We start from the raw sequence: 19,099 nt of genomic DNA on the forward strand, positions 1-19,099 counted from the left end.
GGAAATATAAAACGAATTTAAAAAAAATAACTATTATATTATTTAAGTTACCATTATTTACTACTGATGTTTATTTCAATGCTTTACATGCATTAGTGTATTGTTTCATTGACGTAAGTGCTCAAATAAACACGCATGTCTGTTACGAAATGGATGTTTGAGCCTCGTTTATTATTATTTTTTTATTTCCCTCCGAAGCTTCGAATATTCGATGTTGATTACTACGGAAGCTTCGAAGCTCAAAAAATGGTATTCGGACCAGCCCTATTGTCTATTCAGAATCATGATTTCTGTCTTTAAAAAAAAGTCATTCTCAATTTATCCAGAATTGTGTATCCCTATATTCAGTTATCGCTGTCAGTTCTGACTACTCGGGTAGTGGGCATTCCTGCTAGTTCAAGTTGGCATGTTACTCTTGAACAGATGGCATTTTTAGGAGTCTGTGTGGAGCGTTCATGTTTTTGTGACCTTTTATTGAAACTGCATTCTTGAAAAGGTACAATAGGAAATCATTTCCCACCCATCAAAAACAAACATACAGAAAACACAGTTGTGTTTATTGTTTTCTTAGCTTTTTACCCGTAAAGGAAAGGGGCTCATCGCTTAGAGCTGTTCCATTGATCATGCCTCAGTATTGTCTTTATTCTCTGGGGAGGAAAAAGGTCAGAGCGCTCATGCTGGGAAACTCTTTCACAAACAACTGTATTTTTTTTATTCCGGTACCCTGCAGGAAACTTCACTTCTGAGAGAACATTGAGTCTTTGACTGTCTTTTCTCAGATGTTTGACATACGGAGCTGTATGTGTCCATTGAAGTACATTTTTGTTAATTTAAAGTGGTCATGAATTGGGAAATCAAATTTTCCTTGATCTTTTCCAGGTCATTGTACTATAAAAACATTCTGTAAGTTTCAGAACTCAAAATACCTTGTTCATGTATGTTCTTTGTCTCGTATAATGTTGTCTACGTGTCAGTAAATCAAGCCACTGACTAAATGATCAACTTCACATTGTTTCTCTTAGTAGCATGTAGTGTTGGGCTGTATACCGGTTCATACCTATGGTCACAGTGCGTGATTGTGAATATTGATAGGTTAAACTATAATTGAGCCTAGCTGTCAAATTATATTACAGTTTCCCATATATTGGTTCACAATATCAACAGCCTTTTGGAAAATCTATTTGTGGTTGGCATTGACATCGTTGAATAAACATAAGCACTGCACGTTTCAAAGTCAAAACGCGGCACGGTTGTTTTTATATCTTTGAAGGGAACTGCCTTTAGGAAAGTTTCAATATTCAATCTTTCTTTATCTTTCCTGATAAAGCCGCGTTTATGAGCACTGCTTTGTGTACAGCCGTTACCGGGGAAACCGCTATTTTTGCAGTTTATTTCTGCCACTAAAGCGCCTCCTGCTGGCAGGTCTTTGTAAACAGCCTTGCAAACCTGTATTAATACTAGTGTGAATTTTTTCTACAATTTTCACTCATGACAGTAAAATAGGGCATTCTAAGTCAATCTACTGCAGTATTTCCTCCCTCAATCAGTAGAAAATGTGGTTAACACCCAGTCATGCTTGAAAAACAAATACCATCATATATCATGAACCCGGTATAATTTTGATAAATACCGTGATATGGATTTTTGGTCATAATGCCCAGCATTAGTAGCATGAAAATAATCTGTTATTTAAATTGTGATTTAAATGATATAGAAAGCGGTCAAAGAATTCTCCCAATAATTGCTGGAACTGTCAATCGCACCGCATGAGTATCAGTGACTATGACCAAAATTCCCTTTATAAACAATGATGATGTGATACAGATAAATAAAATTAATCTTTTGTTTAACCTACATTGTGTTTGCACTGTTAGTTATGATGAAAGCATTGTCAAGTGCAGAAATCGAGTTGCATTGATGAGATCACTGCACTCTTACGCTCAACAGACATGTCTGCCAATGGGGACAGAATTCTATAGAGCTCCGGCGTAGACGTCATGTGACGGTGCATTGTGGGTAACGGCGGCCATTTTAGAGGTCACGCATAGTCCGGTTTGGATTAAGGTAATAGCGTAACCGGCCGATCTCCGGATAAATAAAGGAGTTTATTGATTTAAAAACGATTGTATTGCTCCAGAATGAACAGAACTGTGTCCATGGCAATGCTCTGTTTTTCATGGCAATGGTGTGTTATACTTGGCAGTGGTCTGTTATCAAGAAATAGCAGACCGCATTCAATATTAGTATTCAACCAAGCCATGTAATAATAACAGTTAAACTACAGAGCTCCAGCAATAGAATAATATGTAAGCTATTAGTAATAATAAAGCATTTTAACATTTAAGCTACAGAGCTACAGCTTCAGCAACATAATGCCATTTAAGGTCCAGTACAGAGGAGACTATAGCTAGAAATTACCACTGCATTTGTGTGTCTAGGCTGATGCTTTCTAGAAGTGTAAGGTACAAATTATGCCATAGCTTGTCAATATTAGACTAACCTAGTCTATCCACCAAAATCTAGATGCATAAACGAGGTGACATTGCTAATCGAGAATTGATATGCTGATTTGGCTAACAGCAGCTACATCAGTATAACAGTTTGCTACCAGCACAGTTTGCTACACAGCAACGTACTTACTACTTTAACGTTAATATGAACAGCAGAACTTTAGTTAACTGCTAAATGAATACATTCAATGTAAATGTAGCTAGCTAGTTAACTCTGGCAGCTGAAAATCTATTGACCATGTGATAAAAATATCAGTTATCGTTAGCCATTAACGCTAACGGAGTAGACTACAAAGCAAACCAAAAAGACCACCACTTACATGATTTATGAGGCGTCACAATACAGCAATACTGAACCATTTTCCTAAAAATAACCTAAATTAAACCTTATTTTATCTAATGACCAACGTAATTACGTACTGCCTACTATACAGCACATCTACTTCCGTACAGTGATTCCCACAATGCATCGCGACGTGCCGAAACGATCCCGAGCTCTATAGATCTAACAAGCCGTAAATGACAAAATTATTCAGTTGTATTCATTATTCAGTAAGTCTTCATAAAATCTGTGAGCAATTCATCAGTGCACATAAATCTAAAGGAAATATCTGTCTTCCATCAAAATGAAATAACCTTATTCTTATTTTTTTAAATTGAGTATCCTGTTTCACTTGTCACATTATGGATAATGGATTGAGTCAGGATGGTATCCTCCTCCAGATGAGAGTCACACCACACTGACGTCAAGTTGATTTCACACTTGCTGCTTATTTGTCATCATGCGCAGTGATAATAAAACCCTACTGGATCCGTAATGGAGTCACGGTTTCCTGCTGTCTTCAGTGACTGTTATTATCACAGGCACAGCTGTGTTCAGTGATTATTATCACCACCAGTAGACTTCCAGAAGCCTGTTGTTTCTATTGTATGAAATAGTTTGTAGTGAAACTCAGCCTCAGGTTTCAAAGTTCAATTCATTCTTTCACTGGCAAACGTCAACAAGGAATTAAAGGAATATTACAGGTTATTTTCTGTTTTAGGTCTACGGATCGCTTCTGTGGCCTGCTTAGTAAGTTTGTACACATTATTAATGCGCTACTGTAAACCCACTTGTCTTTTGTTTTTACAAACTGATGGATGACTCAAAATGATACTAATTATACAACAGAAAGATGCAGTAAATAGACATTAAGTTGAAAATAATATTTTAATAGCAGCATTTATCGTCAGCTAGAAATTACAGTCTGTGGGTGTTTACATAACCAGAGAGTCATACATAGATAAATAATTAGAAATAAGTCTTTGTTATTAATCAAATGTCAGCAGCATTTCAAATCATCAATCAAATAAACATTTCAACTATAAGTTCTAGAGAAATTGCTGCATAATACAGGTGTTGTTAGATGTATTTAAATGATGGGAAATGGGGAACGTGGTGTGCTGTTTTTGTTTTAAATGCACAATAATTTGTGCACCTCTGAGGACAAAAAGCCTGTTCACACCAATGACGATAACTATAATGTTAAAAAGTGTAAAGTTTTAAATCCAAACAGTCATGTTTAAAGATGGCCATCTTTAAATACACACACAAAAGCCATAGCATTGAAATTAGACACACATATTATATGTATACTTTCACACTTTATTTGCCTCTATTTTAGAACATTAGATGATTATCTAATCAAAATAACAAAATATGTATTACAGTGACGATAAAAAGGAACTGAAATCGAATGCGTTTCTGATTTGTTTAAATGTTTCTGTCGGCTGCATGACGATACAGTGATGCTAGCTTTAAATATGGAACTTCGCTGCATAACGAATGCATAAAAGGGACCCGCTGGATATCAACTAATGCAAATAGATTGTAACGATCGTGACATTAAACATTTGGGTCGGACTTGCGTGTGTTTTTGTTACAACGTTTTTTAACCGTTTGAGGTAGGCTACTGCTAATGTTAGCGTCCTCTCAGCCTCGACGGCAAACATAATGCTGTTCTCCACTAATGCAGCTTCTAGTCAACAAATGATATAATTATATTTAAACACGTACGGAACAGTTTCATTGTCTTTTTAAAATCCGCATCTGAAGTGTCCCTCTCTGTGCAGCCTCAGACGCTAATATAGTTATCATTAGGGTTATCTTTTGTTTTCTGTGGAATTTCCGTGCAGTGTTTGTGCACCATTAATGTCCATTAAAAAAAGGTGAATTTTGATTTCAGGCTGAGTTTAATCACACATTGATGTGTTTGAGTTGAGAGAATGTCATTGAGTAGTGTAAGTCAAAAGCAATACTGCCATATGGGGCTAATTTCCTTTGTGTGTTATGGCTAAATTTAGCCTGACCTAGTTGGTTGCTAGTGAGTGGAGTTCGAGGAAGCCACAGAGACTGACAAGATCATGGTATCTTGGGTAGGAAGCTGATTTCAGGCTCACCAGCTTTTATTGTTATTTTGTATCAAACTGATTTTAAGGTTTCCATGCTTATTATTTAACAGCATGTGTTGTAATCTTATGCAACGTCATGAACTATATACTATAATATTGTACAATGGTTACAATTTAAAATGTTTTCTATTTTAATTTCAAAATGTAATTAAGCTCTTGTGATGGAAAAGACGTTTCCACTCATTTTTAGCCTGTTTTGTAGAGACAGCATCCTCTGAGGTAGAACTGAAACATTAAGTGCAGCATATTAAATACATACAGAATACGTTTTTAAACTACTCAAATTAATGTTTGACTTTATCATTCTATCGTTTTCCTTTTTGGACCAACGAGCTGCAAATGTCCTGTGTTCTCTCACAAATTTGTCGGGCTCTTTTATGTGTTTTGTTTCATCCTCCACTCTTTAGATGTGTGTAATGGCTACATAAAGAACACAGCAGTAGTACTGCCTGAAAAAACATTGAGTGTTATCTGTTCGGTATCTGCTTGCTATTGTGTAGCAGCCGCCCGACACCAGCGATATAGTTCAGAAGGTCAGGTCAAATATATTGTGGTTTATTAGACAGCAACAGTTTGTGCTGATGTTAGTGTGTGTTAGTGTGTAACACACATACAGATGAAATTCTCAGCCAGTGAAATATCTAAGGTCATCACAGAATAAAATAGAGATAGATGAGCATACCAGACCAAAGGCCTTGGGTTTGAAGGAAAGCTTTGTTCAAGGTTTACTAAAGTCTTAGATCTAATATTTATGACCAGAAGTGCATTTAATAATAAACTGTTTCTGAAATGTATTACAGATGTGCAGATCTGTTTTTTGACTCGATTAGGCCTGAATAATTTTGAAAAATAATCTAGTTGCAATTGCGACTTTTTGCGAATTGCAATTTAGTATTATAGTATTATAGTATTATTCCTCACAGGGTAGGGATACGCTGTGTTCACAGCGGTAGTAAGAAACTTACTAAACATGATTTTATAATCCAGCTGGTGGGCGTTGGCATGTTTGCATGGCTTGCCTTAGATCATTTGCGTTTGAATACCGTGCGCTCTCCGTGGGCGTGGCACATTAACGCGTTTTGAGGTATAATGAGCTGGAAAGAAAAATACTGACATCTCTCTCTTTTCATACAGATTACATAAACTGAGAATATTTGTTTTTTTATATAAATTACTTCATTTAAAAGAAGAGAATTTCAGCTTCATAAAGAGAGATCTCTCGTATCTCTGTGACAAGTATTGACAGAGTTACAGTTAATTTTTCGGACGCGTTTCAGAATGGACCTCACTGACGAGAGAAGGTAAAACGTGCATCATTTTTCTTTTTCTTTATTTGACGAAAAGCACAACACTTTGTTTTTATTGTGAGTACCCACAAAAAAATAGACACTTAACAGGATGTAATGATGTACAGCACTTATATGTAAGATCAAAATCAACAGAGTAATTTGAGTCTCTTTTGCACTGATAAGGAAAAAAGTGAGCTGGTATCGCCGGCGATACCGCCGACCCCAGAGGGTTAATCCCCGCGCTATCAGTTCAACAAGTGTGCCGAGTAGCGGCACTGACGTCACGTAAGTTGACGCCAGAACACTAGGGGGCGGTAAAACAAAGTCAGGCACTGAAATGTTCGTTCTATTCGGTCTTGTTACTACCATTTAGGTCGGAACCGGTTCCGAAAAAGAAAGCACTCCAAGAAGAAGCAGCAAAATGGTGCAAAATTACTGACCTGTTCAGGGCTTCAAGTGCAGGTCAGTTTCATCTGTAAATAGATACTGTACTTTTTTCTTCGTTAACTTAGTATTGAACTACTAAAGCGGTAGCGCCCCATTAGCTACTATCATCAGTCAAAATACTGTATGCTAAAGGAGATTTTTTTGTTGTTGTTGTAAAGTTACATTAGTAATTTAGCAGACAAATATTAACATTTATATGGTAGGTACTGGGATCAGGGAGTCAGGAGTGATAGTGCAGACATCAACAAAAAATAATGCAATATCATTTTATTAGACAATTTAGAAAATTATGTCTGCCCATTTGTGATGTTTAACACTTTTTTTTTTAATCAAATGAAGGTGGAGACAGTCAACCTAGCACTAGCTGTGGTGCAATGATCATACATCAGATTCAGCCAGGGGGTGAGAATAAGAAAAGAAAGAACAGAAAAATAAGAAAAACTTTTTTTTTTAACATATTGTATGAAATATAGTGTTGCTAAATGTTAGATATTTAATTAATTTTAAGATAAAAACAACAACATTTTGTCATAAATATAATACTTTGATTTTTACTAAAATAGATGCAGATTCTGGACAAACAAATTACAATGAGGTGGTTGTTTTGCACCAAGGTGTAGACAGTTCTGTTTGTACCATGAGGCCAGAAGAAGTGACAGGTGAACTTAGATAGAACTTAGCTAGTTTTTGATCAACTTTGATGATCGTGACACAGTGGAGACATTGCAGGCAGAGCTAACAAATTTGGCAACACATTGGAAAAGGCTGAAGATGTCTACTTTGGATAGCTATAGTGTAAAGACAGTGAAGGAGCTCTCAGGAGAAGATGCTAACCTTTCAGGTGCTGATGAGGGCTTGGAGTTGGTGAGCACAGTTTGTTCAACTTGCAAAAACTGTGCAATATGTTGCCATATCCTGCTGTCTAAATACAACTTTCTCACGGATGCCTATCATGTCATTGGACCGGGCTACAAATATCTTTTGTTGATATTGTCTGTGGCTGTGACACAAGTAGCCTGTGAAAGAAGCTTCTCCACACTGAAGCTTGTGAAGAACAGACTTAGGACCTCTATTAATCAGGAACACCTTGAAGCTTTCATGTTAATGTCAACAGAGAGGGAGATACTTGTTGGAATTGACATTGACAACATTATTGATAAAGTTGCTGAGAGCAGCGAAGTTTGCGCAACCTCCAGACTTTCTAAGCTAACATTTTTGTTTAACCTCTCTTCTGCAGTTTATATACATTTACAGTATGAATGAGAAGTAGAGATGTAGTAACAGCTTTGGACTTAAATGCTTGTATAACGTTATGTGCAGACCAATTTGATATTAAGACTGTTTTACTTCTAGGTTGGTTGTTTGTTTTTATGTTAGGGGTTTTATGTTAGGGTTGTCTGTGTTTCTAAATTTTATTTGGGTGCATAGGACGGCCTGGATGGGTGTAGGATTTCCCGGCCTGAAATTGTGTCCCAGTTCGGCCCTAAATCTTCATTATAAGTCCTAATCATAAATACAGTTCATGTTCACGACAGTTTAAATAAAACAATGATTTAAACTTTGTTTTACTTCTGTTGTAAAGATTTAGATTAAATATGCCATTCTGATTAATGTAGTTAAACACTTAAATTACATGAAATCATTACTGAGAAGTTACAACATTTTTTATATTCAATAAATAGAAATATTTGTTGTGGATGCAATGCTTTCGAACACTTTTCCTCTTGCATGCTGTGTTTTAATGTTTTAACTAAAGAGATAATTGCTTATCATGATAATTGCAGATTGTCTGAGAAAATGGTTTCGTGCAAATAATGCACAACAAGGTCTATCTGTTTCCATTAAAAACATAAATCAATTAAAAATACTCTTTGGCCAGTGGAAAAGATTAAGAAAAACTTTCTCCGAAATGTATTCTATACTATTTTATTTATTTATTCAAAAACAAGGCAAGGATAGGCTACTAGTTTTTATTAATGTAACTAATGTGACAGCACAGCCGCATTTCATATTTTCCTACTGTCTTGTACCGTTAAACATGTTATCACGTGGATGAATAATCTTATGCAAATGATATGCAGATGAGGATATGCATAGTAAAACTAGGCGTTGTAAGCTCCATATATGGTTGTTTCGGGGAGGAGACGCATGTGAGCACAACCTTCCGCTAACTGGGATTTATAAAGTGAATTCTGCGCAGGTTCTGGCGTATGCACGGTTTTATAAGTCTGAATATTTTTTTGAGTACGCCATTTTTAGCTTTCTGGCGCACGTACACTTTTAGTAAGGATCCTACGCACAGTTTTATAAATGAGGCCCCTGGTCATGCCTTATGAGAATTCAAAACGGCACAAGAAATTACAGACACAATATCATATATGCAAAGACATGGTGCCTGCGTACATCGCCAGTAAGGGCGGCTTCCGAAGAGTAATACAAACACTCGACAAAAGATACCAGCTGCCATCACGCACTCATTTCACACGAGTTGCTATTCCTGAATGGAACGATAAATTTAAGGCAGGCGTGAAAGTGAAATACTACACCATGAGTTATATATTTATGCTATATAACGGTCCATTATATAGCAATCTATTTTTTGGTTTTAAAGGTGCAGTGTGTGATTTTTAGCGACATCTAGTGGTTCGGCTGCGAGTTGCACTGAGGGCTCAGCCCACTGCTCACCCCACCCTTCCGAAGAAGCTACGGTGCCTGAAACTGGACAAACATATCGTCGTCTGAGACAGCAGAGAATAGCCAAAGTAAGCCAAGAGTGTGTAACATTGTCACTGTTTCTGTACCACAGTCCATTATAAACCACATCATGGATAAAGTTTACAAAGCCATAGTCAGGTGAGGATCAAGGGTCTTAATATAAAATATAATAATAGTAATCAGCTTATTGTCTCACAAACGTAACCAACACATTTCCCCCCACATAGCAAACCCATAATACAGCGAGGGAGAAGAACCACATGAAACTATGCAACTATATATTGTTTCTAACAGGGTAGTAAAAGTTTAGATGGCTAATATGAGCTGTTACTGTGGCTGAGCTGGTTAAAGCGTTAAGCCTTGTTTAAACTCGACGTGTCCGCATGAGCCCAAAAGTGCGTGGGGCAAAAATGGCATGATTGTACAGCGCACGCGCCTCCACATCCCCTAGACACCATTTACTACACACAATAGGCTTTTTTTCTCTGATTTTGAAAACTCTTCGCGATCGACTTAAAATGCTTCCAAGATCGACGGGTTGGTGATTCCTGTAACTGTTTTACGGTCAATGACAAGAGTACTAATCAGCTGTCTCACGAACGTAACCAGCACATTTATCCCCACATAGCAAAGCCATAACACAGCGAGGGAGAAGAACTAAGTTACATGAAACAATCCAACTACATATTTTACACCACTGACAAGGGAAAAGTCACTACTCACAGTGTTTATGGCTAGCTTCTAGCTTTCTGGGGCTTCTCTTTCAAGGTTGTGATGAAACGCGCTCTGTAACGCTGTTTGTTCGCTGTCGGCTACGGTAGAAACATGACGTCACAATAAGTCGACCTTCATAGAAGGGGATTCCCCGCGGTTATGTAGATATAAATGTCTCATTCTAAGGTAATAAAAACATTACGGTTTATTAAGTAAGTTCTTTATACACCACTGACAACATAGTTATGGATGTCATATTGCATTTCTGTTAATAGATACTCAAATTTTTTACACATTGCACCTTTAACTTCTGTTAGTTTTTATTTATTGTTATGACTGGAGTTTAGGTTAGTTAATCTTAATTTATTTTATGTTTTCTGTTTTAAAGATACAATTTATTACAAACAATTTTAAAGTTTGTTTATTGTTATGACTGGAATTTAGGTTAGTTAACCTTAATTTATTTGATGTTGTCTGTTTTCAAGACAGTTTATTACAGTTTTGTTTATCAAGCTGTTAATACTATGTTATTTCCTTGTGAAATGTTTTGTTTTGCACTTGTTTAAAAGTAGACATTTCAAGCTTTCTATAGATATATTTCTGAGTTTCGGTTCATTTCAAGAGCAATGCAATTTATCGCGCCGTCACCTCCATGTCCTGATTATATTTTCTGCTATATTTGCTTCTTGTTTATTAAATCCAGGCAATTGATCGATTCAAATTAAGATACAATTTATACAAAATGAAATTCACTTTAAAAAAAGCCTTTACAAAACAAAACTTAATGAAGTGGTCAAAATTATGTCTGACCCACTCCATATGTCTCCCGATATATTGCACATCTTATGATCCTATCTTACTCATGCTGTTTACTTTTCATATTATCAACTTAATCAACACGTAGGCCTACAGTACAGAGAAATTTAATGTCGGAGAGGAATTTGAGCGAACGCCGTTTTACCGGTGAGCATGTGGGGCAGGATTTTTCTGTATAATAATCAAATAATTCTCAGCGATCATCGATTATTATTTTTGCTAGAAATGTCCATCTCTACAAAACACTAAATGTCTTAATCAGACAACAGACAAGCATCATAACATAAGAAAGAAAATATAAATAAATAAATGAAGTAAAATAAAGAAATAAAATAAAAATACATTCAAGTAAATAATAAAGAAAGAAATAAAAGAGGCTCAGTAGCTTCTGCAGCATGAACACAAGCATGTAGTCCGCCGTTGTTGTTGCTGTTACGTGACTTAGCGGTGTCTGACTCGACACGTGGGGGGATGACATCATCGTTTCACAAAATATACAGATTGGATGTACACGAAAAGGTTGTCGTTTTCAGCTGGGGCCTGGTTTAAAAAAATATCGGTTTCAGCTTCCCAAAACGCTGGATCCGTCTGGACAAAACGCCGATACAATACAAAACTTTTACATATACATCTAAACGCGTCTCTGTGTGGACAGGGCCATAAACTGTTCTTTCCTGTAGTAGTCCAGGCCTAGACTGCTTTACTCTCGGCACACAACAGCAGAGCGGAGCTTGCTTGCTGTGTGTGTGTGTGTGTGTGTTGCTAACAGCGAGAATAAATACATAGATTCGATTATTTAAAGCGTCAATTCTAGTGGTCTAGTGGCAGAACTTTTGGCTAGCGTGTCAGAGGTCCTGGGTTCTAATTCGCACTCGTATACGTTTTTTTCTTCTCATCAAAACAGATTATGTTTATCAGTTGTTGTATATCAGGCAGGGACACGTTTGTGTATTTTTTGTTTTGTAATTTCACTGGAACTAATAGAGTCTCCACAACGGATTAAAGCGTGTGTCCGAGTGAAGACTGTGCGCAAGCCACAAGAGAACACAGTATCCGCGCCACTGATCGCAGCGGCAACGATCACTTTGATCACTTGATAAAAAAAAATATTTAAAAAACTAGTGGTCGACCGATATGGGTTTTTTGATGGCCGATGCCGATATCTTAGAGAGCAGGGTGGACGATGGCCGATATAAAGCTGATATATATATATATATACACACACACACACACACACACACACACACACACACACACACACACACACACACACACACTTTATATTTATATAAATAAATATTTAATACATTTGATAAATTTAATACACATTTAAAAATCTTTAAAATAAACGTGCTTAGGCCCTATACTTTAGATGGCAACTTCTTGAATCTGCAATCCTATTACAGAATTTTTCACAAATAAAGTAATTGTTTAAAAATATATGAATATGTGAATAAAATGGAAGAAAACACTGTAACAGGGCACTCAGTAATTTGGTAATTAATCAGTAATCACTGATAATCATATTTTTTCAAATAAAGACTTTTTTGACTTTTGACAAGGTAACGCTAATTTTACATACAGCACACAGTGAAAACGACAGGAATATGACACAGTGGGCCACTGGATATAGCACAGCATATTTTAAAATGAAGGATTTAAAGTGTTTCGATAGTCTCCTGTGAAGCTGATCTTCTGTTCGCATTCACTCACTGCGCACAGACCGTCACTCGCAGGAACACGTTTATGCCGGCTACAAATGCACACTTCACAAGATATCACAGCTGGATTCGATTAAATCTGCAAGGTTTGTGAAATTAAATGTTTATTAGATATTCAGAGATTTGTTTAAATTATGTAGATGCGCATTTGCTGAATGTTGACGGTAAATGAGAAAGTATTTTAGGCTGATTGTTTGCCTTTTCGGTTACAAATAATATAAAAGCAAACGTATTACTTTTTCGCATACCATTTACTTTCTTTGACCAGTTCTGTAGCCACAGGTTCTGTCTAACAAAGTATTAGATCTGACTGACAGAGATCGTAAACTAATGAAGACGGAGAATGTGAGTGAGTGCTGTGTGATCAGTCGCTGCCGTTCTCTTCTGGTGCTGGTGTTCTCAGCGCCGCCCGTAAAAATAAAAGTCCCGCTTCCAACACATCGGCCAATCAGAAAAACTTATCGGCCGATGCCGATATTTTAAAAAAGCCAAATTACGCCTATGCTATCACTTCACAAGTCTTCCCTTGTCTTTCAGTCTTAGGCCAACTACCTTTGTTTTAAATAGGTCATTATTCTTTTCTTATGCCTTATTTGAAGGATGGCTTATAGTAATCTAAAATATTTTATATCTTTTGTCATAGTTGGAAAAACTCAGACATTCATAATAATTACAGAAAAAACTTGCCATAGTTTTGTCATTTTGTCCTTTGTGGCAGTAGCCAGTTTTGGTGTAACAAGTTTTACATTTTGCTGCCAATTATTAAATGTAGTCAGCATATTTATAGGCTACAATTTCCAAATATGCCTAAGTGTAACTTGATCCCATCCCATTGAGCTGATCTAATGTGTGTTGGTCTGCCTGACCCCTCTTTGTTTGGAATAATTTTATGTTACTCTGCCTTATTTGGGCATGATGGCCTACAGTAGCCTTAAGTTATCTCATTTTCTAAATACAATTAAATAAACACTTGGTGGTTCTTCAAGATGTTGACTGTAGCCTATTTCTACTGCCCCCCCCCCCCCCCCCCCCCCAATACTGTTAATTCATAGTTAGTTTAATTTCTACAAATGGTGCAAACTCTGCTAGTTTATAGATAAAAGATTCCCATTCCCCTGCCATTCTGTGATCGGCAATCGGCAGATCATGATTTTGGTAATCGGCCCCAAAAATCCTGATCGGAGCATCTCTACAAATCACTACCAATCATACAAATCGACCAAAAAGAGGTCTCAACTGTCTTAATCGATCTTTTCCTCTGCTAGGCTATAAAGTCCAATAACTGGATTTGAATGACTGGATGCTAAAGTCAAATGCCAAATTTTCACCTTCAACATTTTAGTATTGTTAGTTTGCAGTTATTAATATTAAATATTAATTTGTATGGTTTTGTTGCATCGTATTGCATTATGCACAAGGTGTCATGCCGCAGTCTGTCAGTGCTAATTAGTGAGCGCTTTTCTAGCCGTCATTTTTTTTTTTCAGAGGTTGGTTAGCCTGTGCTTTCTGTGGCTTTTCACCCTCAGACAGAAACCTTTTCATTTGATTCGACTCTAGCAAACATCTGCAGCGCTCAATATGCCTGTGACTTTAATTTAATTGCGTGTTTGTTTGTAAGAGAAAGTGCAGTGTGCTGGAGTGGGTGTCATCACTGTCTGGACTTGTTGCAATGTCCTTCCTTATTCAGATAGAAGAACGCTTTGTTCATTCCTCAGTTAAATGAATATTTGTCCATGAAGAGGAAATGAGAAATAGGGCTTAATTGTGTCATGTGTATCGTGTGTGTCGTGTGTGTGTGTGTGTGTGTGTGTTGAACTGCTGTAAGACAAAACCTCTCTGCTTTTAACTTCACAAATTTAATTTAGCTCATCATACCATCTCCCAGGAAATATATATAATCTATCTATCTATCTATCTATCTGATGCAAATTAGGGCACAGTATACAGTAACAGTTCTTTATTTATTTTGATACTTTATTTTGAGAACCTGCAATTTAGTAAGTGAGCCATCTGATCTGATTTAGACCCTTGATTCAGTAAACTCTTGTCAACAATTTCTCCTGATCACGTTGCTTATGAAAATCTTGTCATTAGAAGCACTTTCTGAACAGTGTGAGCTTTTCATGTGGGTGTTTGAACAACCTCTGCTTGCAGTCACCAGTGCATTAAAGAGAGAGAGTTTTGCATAGACCTTCTGACCTCACGCCTTCATCACTCGTTCACAGCGGTATGGTAAACAAACTGAAGTAGGTCAGTTTTCTGACTCTGACAAGTGTGTGTTAGTATAAATGTAGGCCACTTCATACGGCCACACTTGGTGCTTTGCATGAGGAAACAGATGAATATCTGAGCTATAGATAATTGGAAAAACTAAGATTTTCAGAATCAACTAGTAGGCAGCTAATCAACATGTCAGTCTTATAGAAGCTCTGTATAGTGAGACAGGTGATGAATTGAAGTGTAAGATCAAAATCAAATGATTTTTGAGGTTTGACAAAGATGCACGCATGCATGGTAAAAGAAATGCATGTTCTTGTTTTGTACATATCTGCAAGGAAAATAAAAATCATCCCAAAAGTCAATGTGCAGAGACCTATTTTACTTCCATAATCCGACATTCTGTACATCGTATCCATCCACCATACACAGGTCTATTGAACAATAGCCTAATTGCAGATTAAAAATCTTTGTAATCGTGTCTAAATTTTTTTAGTTTTTGGTCATTTTTCAATCTATTTCTCACTGACCTACATGGCAAAAATGTTAACCTAATTTACGTCTTACTATGTAAGATATGTTAATCCTCTTAGTGATTATTAGTGCTGCGTAACTAGTCTGGATTGTTATGTTTAGCACCATTTGATGTGTCACACATACTTATACTGAGATAATAGTTTTTCCTTTAGCGTGGCCATTCAATGTTACATATAATGACAGCTACTTTAGCCTAGTTGTGTGTGTTTCTAAGTAGTTTTCAACAAACAGTCAAACAGTCCAGTGGACTATTTATATAATAAATGTCATACAGGGACATTGAGATTCTGGCTAATACAGAAATCAATCGTATAGCGTCAGTTCTGGCAGGTTACGGTAGTCAAGCTCACATCAGCTGACGCTCAGCTGATCTATGTCTACCTATATGACGCCTATAACAGCATTCCCATTTAAAAGGGGACATATTATGCAAAATTCACTTTTATAAGGTGTTTAACACAGATATGTGTCCACAGTGTGTACACAACCAGCCAATAATAGTGAAAAATCCATAAATTTCTATAAATCAGAAACAGTTTTTCCAAACTAGTGGCCCTGGCCATGACTGGTGGCGATCTGCCCTTTTAGCATATACACCACCCAGAGTGAGCCGCAGCAGTCCGCCATTTCAGTTTCCTCGCTGTAGCAGCTCGAGATATGCAATGTCTGCGAAAAAAAAAAAAACACATGACAAATGTAGTGTTTTTGGATGTACCAACAAACATTAGAGACTAGACTCCTGGCATCTGAGTCACTGAGGACACCGTGGTTGAATTTCATTTATGAAGGAAATGTGCCGAAGAAAGTTGTTGAAGCGTTATAGTGGCTTCATCACCCTGTCTCCTCTCCAACAATAAGCTGGTTTTGCACAAAAGTTTTAGATTAATATGACGGTACATGCTAGTTGATGAGATTAATAACAACTGCATGATTTTATCCACTAGCCATTCATAAACGCCCAGTTGCTAAATGTTGTAACTTCTTCTGAAATCTTTCCATCAGTGTGTAATTCTGGTTCGAACATGTAAGGCTGAACACCGCTACTGATCATTTCTGACATTTTGGATGCGTGAGATTCTCCAGCTTTCTTGCTGTCGGAGTATACGAAGCACGAGCTGTAAAGGCTCTGCTCTCTTCTGGAAAGGGGGCTGGAGCAGCAGCTCATTTGCATTTAAAGGGACACGCACAAAAATTGTGTGTTTTTGCTCACACCCAAATAGGGCCAAATTTGACAAGCTATAATTTAGGCTAGTTCACTGCAATTATGGAGTCGCAAACTTCACATACTTTTGAAAATCCAGCGTTTAGTTGATCCTGTTAAGCGCTCATTGCCACAGTTGTAAACACAACGGCTTTCTTCTTCCACGAGGGGTTTTGACATAACGGCATTTGTTTCCAGGCGTTTCTTTTCTTTCTTTTATTTTTCACCAATAAAGAATGCAACACTCACTTCTCCCCAGACATCCTGCTGAATTCAACCAATCAGATCGCGACTTCGAGACTCCTGAAGTGTTTCCAGAAAAGTGTGCTTTATGCACCAGACGTTCAGCCAACGGTCCGTGGGCGTGATGTCTGAGGCTGAGACTAGGACACACCAACCAGACGGTTTGCCGTCGGGCCGTTTTTGAGCTGCGGTCGGCTTAGTTTTTTCCGCACCATTGGCTCTAGTCGGACGCCATCAGGGCATTTTTGGGCTGATTCAGCATGTTGAATATCATGAAAAATCCAATATCGTGCTTCCCTAATATTGTGCACCACAAAATGTGTATATTATCATCTTATAACTGCTGGTTTCAACACACAATGACGTCAGGTATCATTTCTATAATATGCTAAGACAGAGACTCTTTATTGATTTTTTCTTTTCTTTTCTTTTTTCTTTTTACTTCCGCCCTCCCCACTTTGTGCACAGGAAAACATCATGTGATTTCAGGCTGCCTAAACTTCCTGTCCCTGATCTAATCTCTCTCTCTCACTCTCTTTTTCTAGTTATTAAGTGAAAAGATAAGTGGTGCAGAAGGGACAAAACTCGATGAAGACTTCATGGAAATGGAGCGGGTGAGAACTGCAGAAATGAGCCCCTTCTTCACACGTTACAAGCATATTTACTCTTACAATCTTTAATCTTTACTCTATTTACTCTTACTGCTTTTCCCACCTTTACAGAAAATAGAAGTCACCAACAAGTCTGTTTTTGAACTTATGACTAAAACCACAGAATACCTTCAACCAAACCCAGGTACGATTCAGAAATCAGACTTATTTACAGCAATTTGCACTTGATTGCATTAAGTCATTCACATTACTTCTGAAAGGAGGAGGCTAGGCATGGTTTTTGAGTAAAAAACTCTTGGAACACCACTTACTTTACACCATCAACAAGTGACCAATGCAATAATAACTTGTTTATACTACCATACTATTTTTTAAAAGCAAGTCACATAAAAGTCTAAGCAGATTCACACTACTGTTTAAAAGATTTTTAAACTCATCATTACTCCAGTCTTCAGTGTCACATGATCCTTCAGCAAAATATTTGAATGTGCTGATTTTGTGCTCAAGAAACATTTCTTATTACTTTGTTATAGTACTGACCCCAAACTTTTGAACGGTAATGTGTGTTTTAAAAATAAAAATTTCTTCAAAAATGATTACAATAGAACAGTAAAAATCAGTCATCAAATCCTCTGTAAACAAATAATGTGGCATGATGGCAGCAGACCTTCATTTTAACCAAACTCAGATATTTAGTGTATTTCGATTTAAATGTAATCTACAATGGCGAGTGGTTGAATTGTTAACTTATGTAATCCACCATTCTGACTGATTTGTGGACCTGATTGTCAAGTCAAGTAATTTTTTATTTTATATAGCACTTGCTTTATACAATACAGATGGTTTTAAAGCAGCTTTACAGTGATACACAGGAAAATACTGATCATTGATGCATCATTGTAAAGATCATCAATTATTAAAATAGTTCGTTGCATCTATAAAGAAGTTCTGCAGAAAATAGTGATGTCATGATCTAGTTTATTTCCGTTCTCATCAAATAATGTCAAACAGTGCAGTAAAATCAATAATATTGTTGAATATTGTCACATATTTTCTCACTCAATGAGAACAATTGCAACTCACCTCCCTCTAAAACGTCATCACTGTCCCACAATATTAATTTATATTAAAAAAGTGGTTTACACTGTTTTATCTCGTATTTGGAAATTGTATTGTTTCTGTTTTCTTTTTGCATGCATAATTTTGATTTATTTATTTTGTGAGTAGGCACTAATTCCCTAAATTACTATAACTTGGTTGAATGACTCATGTTTAGAGTGCGGTGCTATGATTTATGGTTTTATCTTGAGTGTATGTCATATATATCTGCACAGCATCAAGAGCCAAACTGGGAATGCTCAACACCGTGTCTAAAATCAGAGGGCAGGTAAAGACGACGGGTTATCCTCAAACCGAAGGCCTATTAGGAGACTGCATGCTGCGATATGGACGGGAACTGGGGGAGGAGTCCACTTTTGGTAATGTCTGCACATACCAACAGTCACGTACACACATGCACAGACATGAACCACAGGCCAACAGTTGCAGAAATCCAGCTGCAATGTGATGGAATGCTAGTCGATCTCTCCCCCCCTCCCCCTCTCTCTCTATCTCTCCTTGAGTCACT

The 19,099-nt window shown here is 37.0% G+C and overlaps 1 protein-coding gene across 1 annotated transcript in view; it reads left to right on the forward strand.

Moving 5' to 3' along the window:
- Positions 1-19,099, forward strand: part of sh3gl3a (SH3-domain GRB2-like 3a) — a 44,015-nt gene that overhangs the window by 17,573 nt on the left and 7,343 nt on the right. Inside the window, exons 2-4 of the mRNA XM_077228038.1 lie at positions 17,407-17,475; positions 17,584-17,656; positions 18,807-18,950. Of these exons, the coding sequence (XP_077084153.1) occupies positions 17,407-17,475; positions 17,584-17,656; positions 18,807-18,950 (286 nt within the window). The remainder of the gene's footprint in view (positions 1-17,406; positions 17,476-17,583; positions 17,657-18,806; positions 18,951-19,099) is intronic.

This window comes from Siphateles boraxobius, unplaced genomic scaffold, assembly GCF_051911475.1.
Source record: "Siphateles boraxobius isolate OS27281-9 unplaced genomic scaffold, OSU_SipBor_1 130, whole genome shotgun sequence".
NCBI classification, from domain to species: Eukaryota; Metazoa; Chordata; class Actinopteri; order Cypriniformes; family Leuciscidae; genus Siphateles; species Siphateles boraxobius.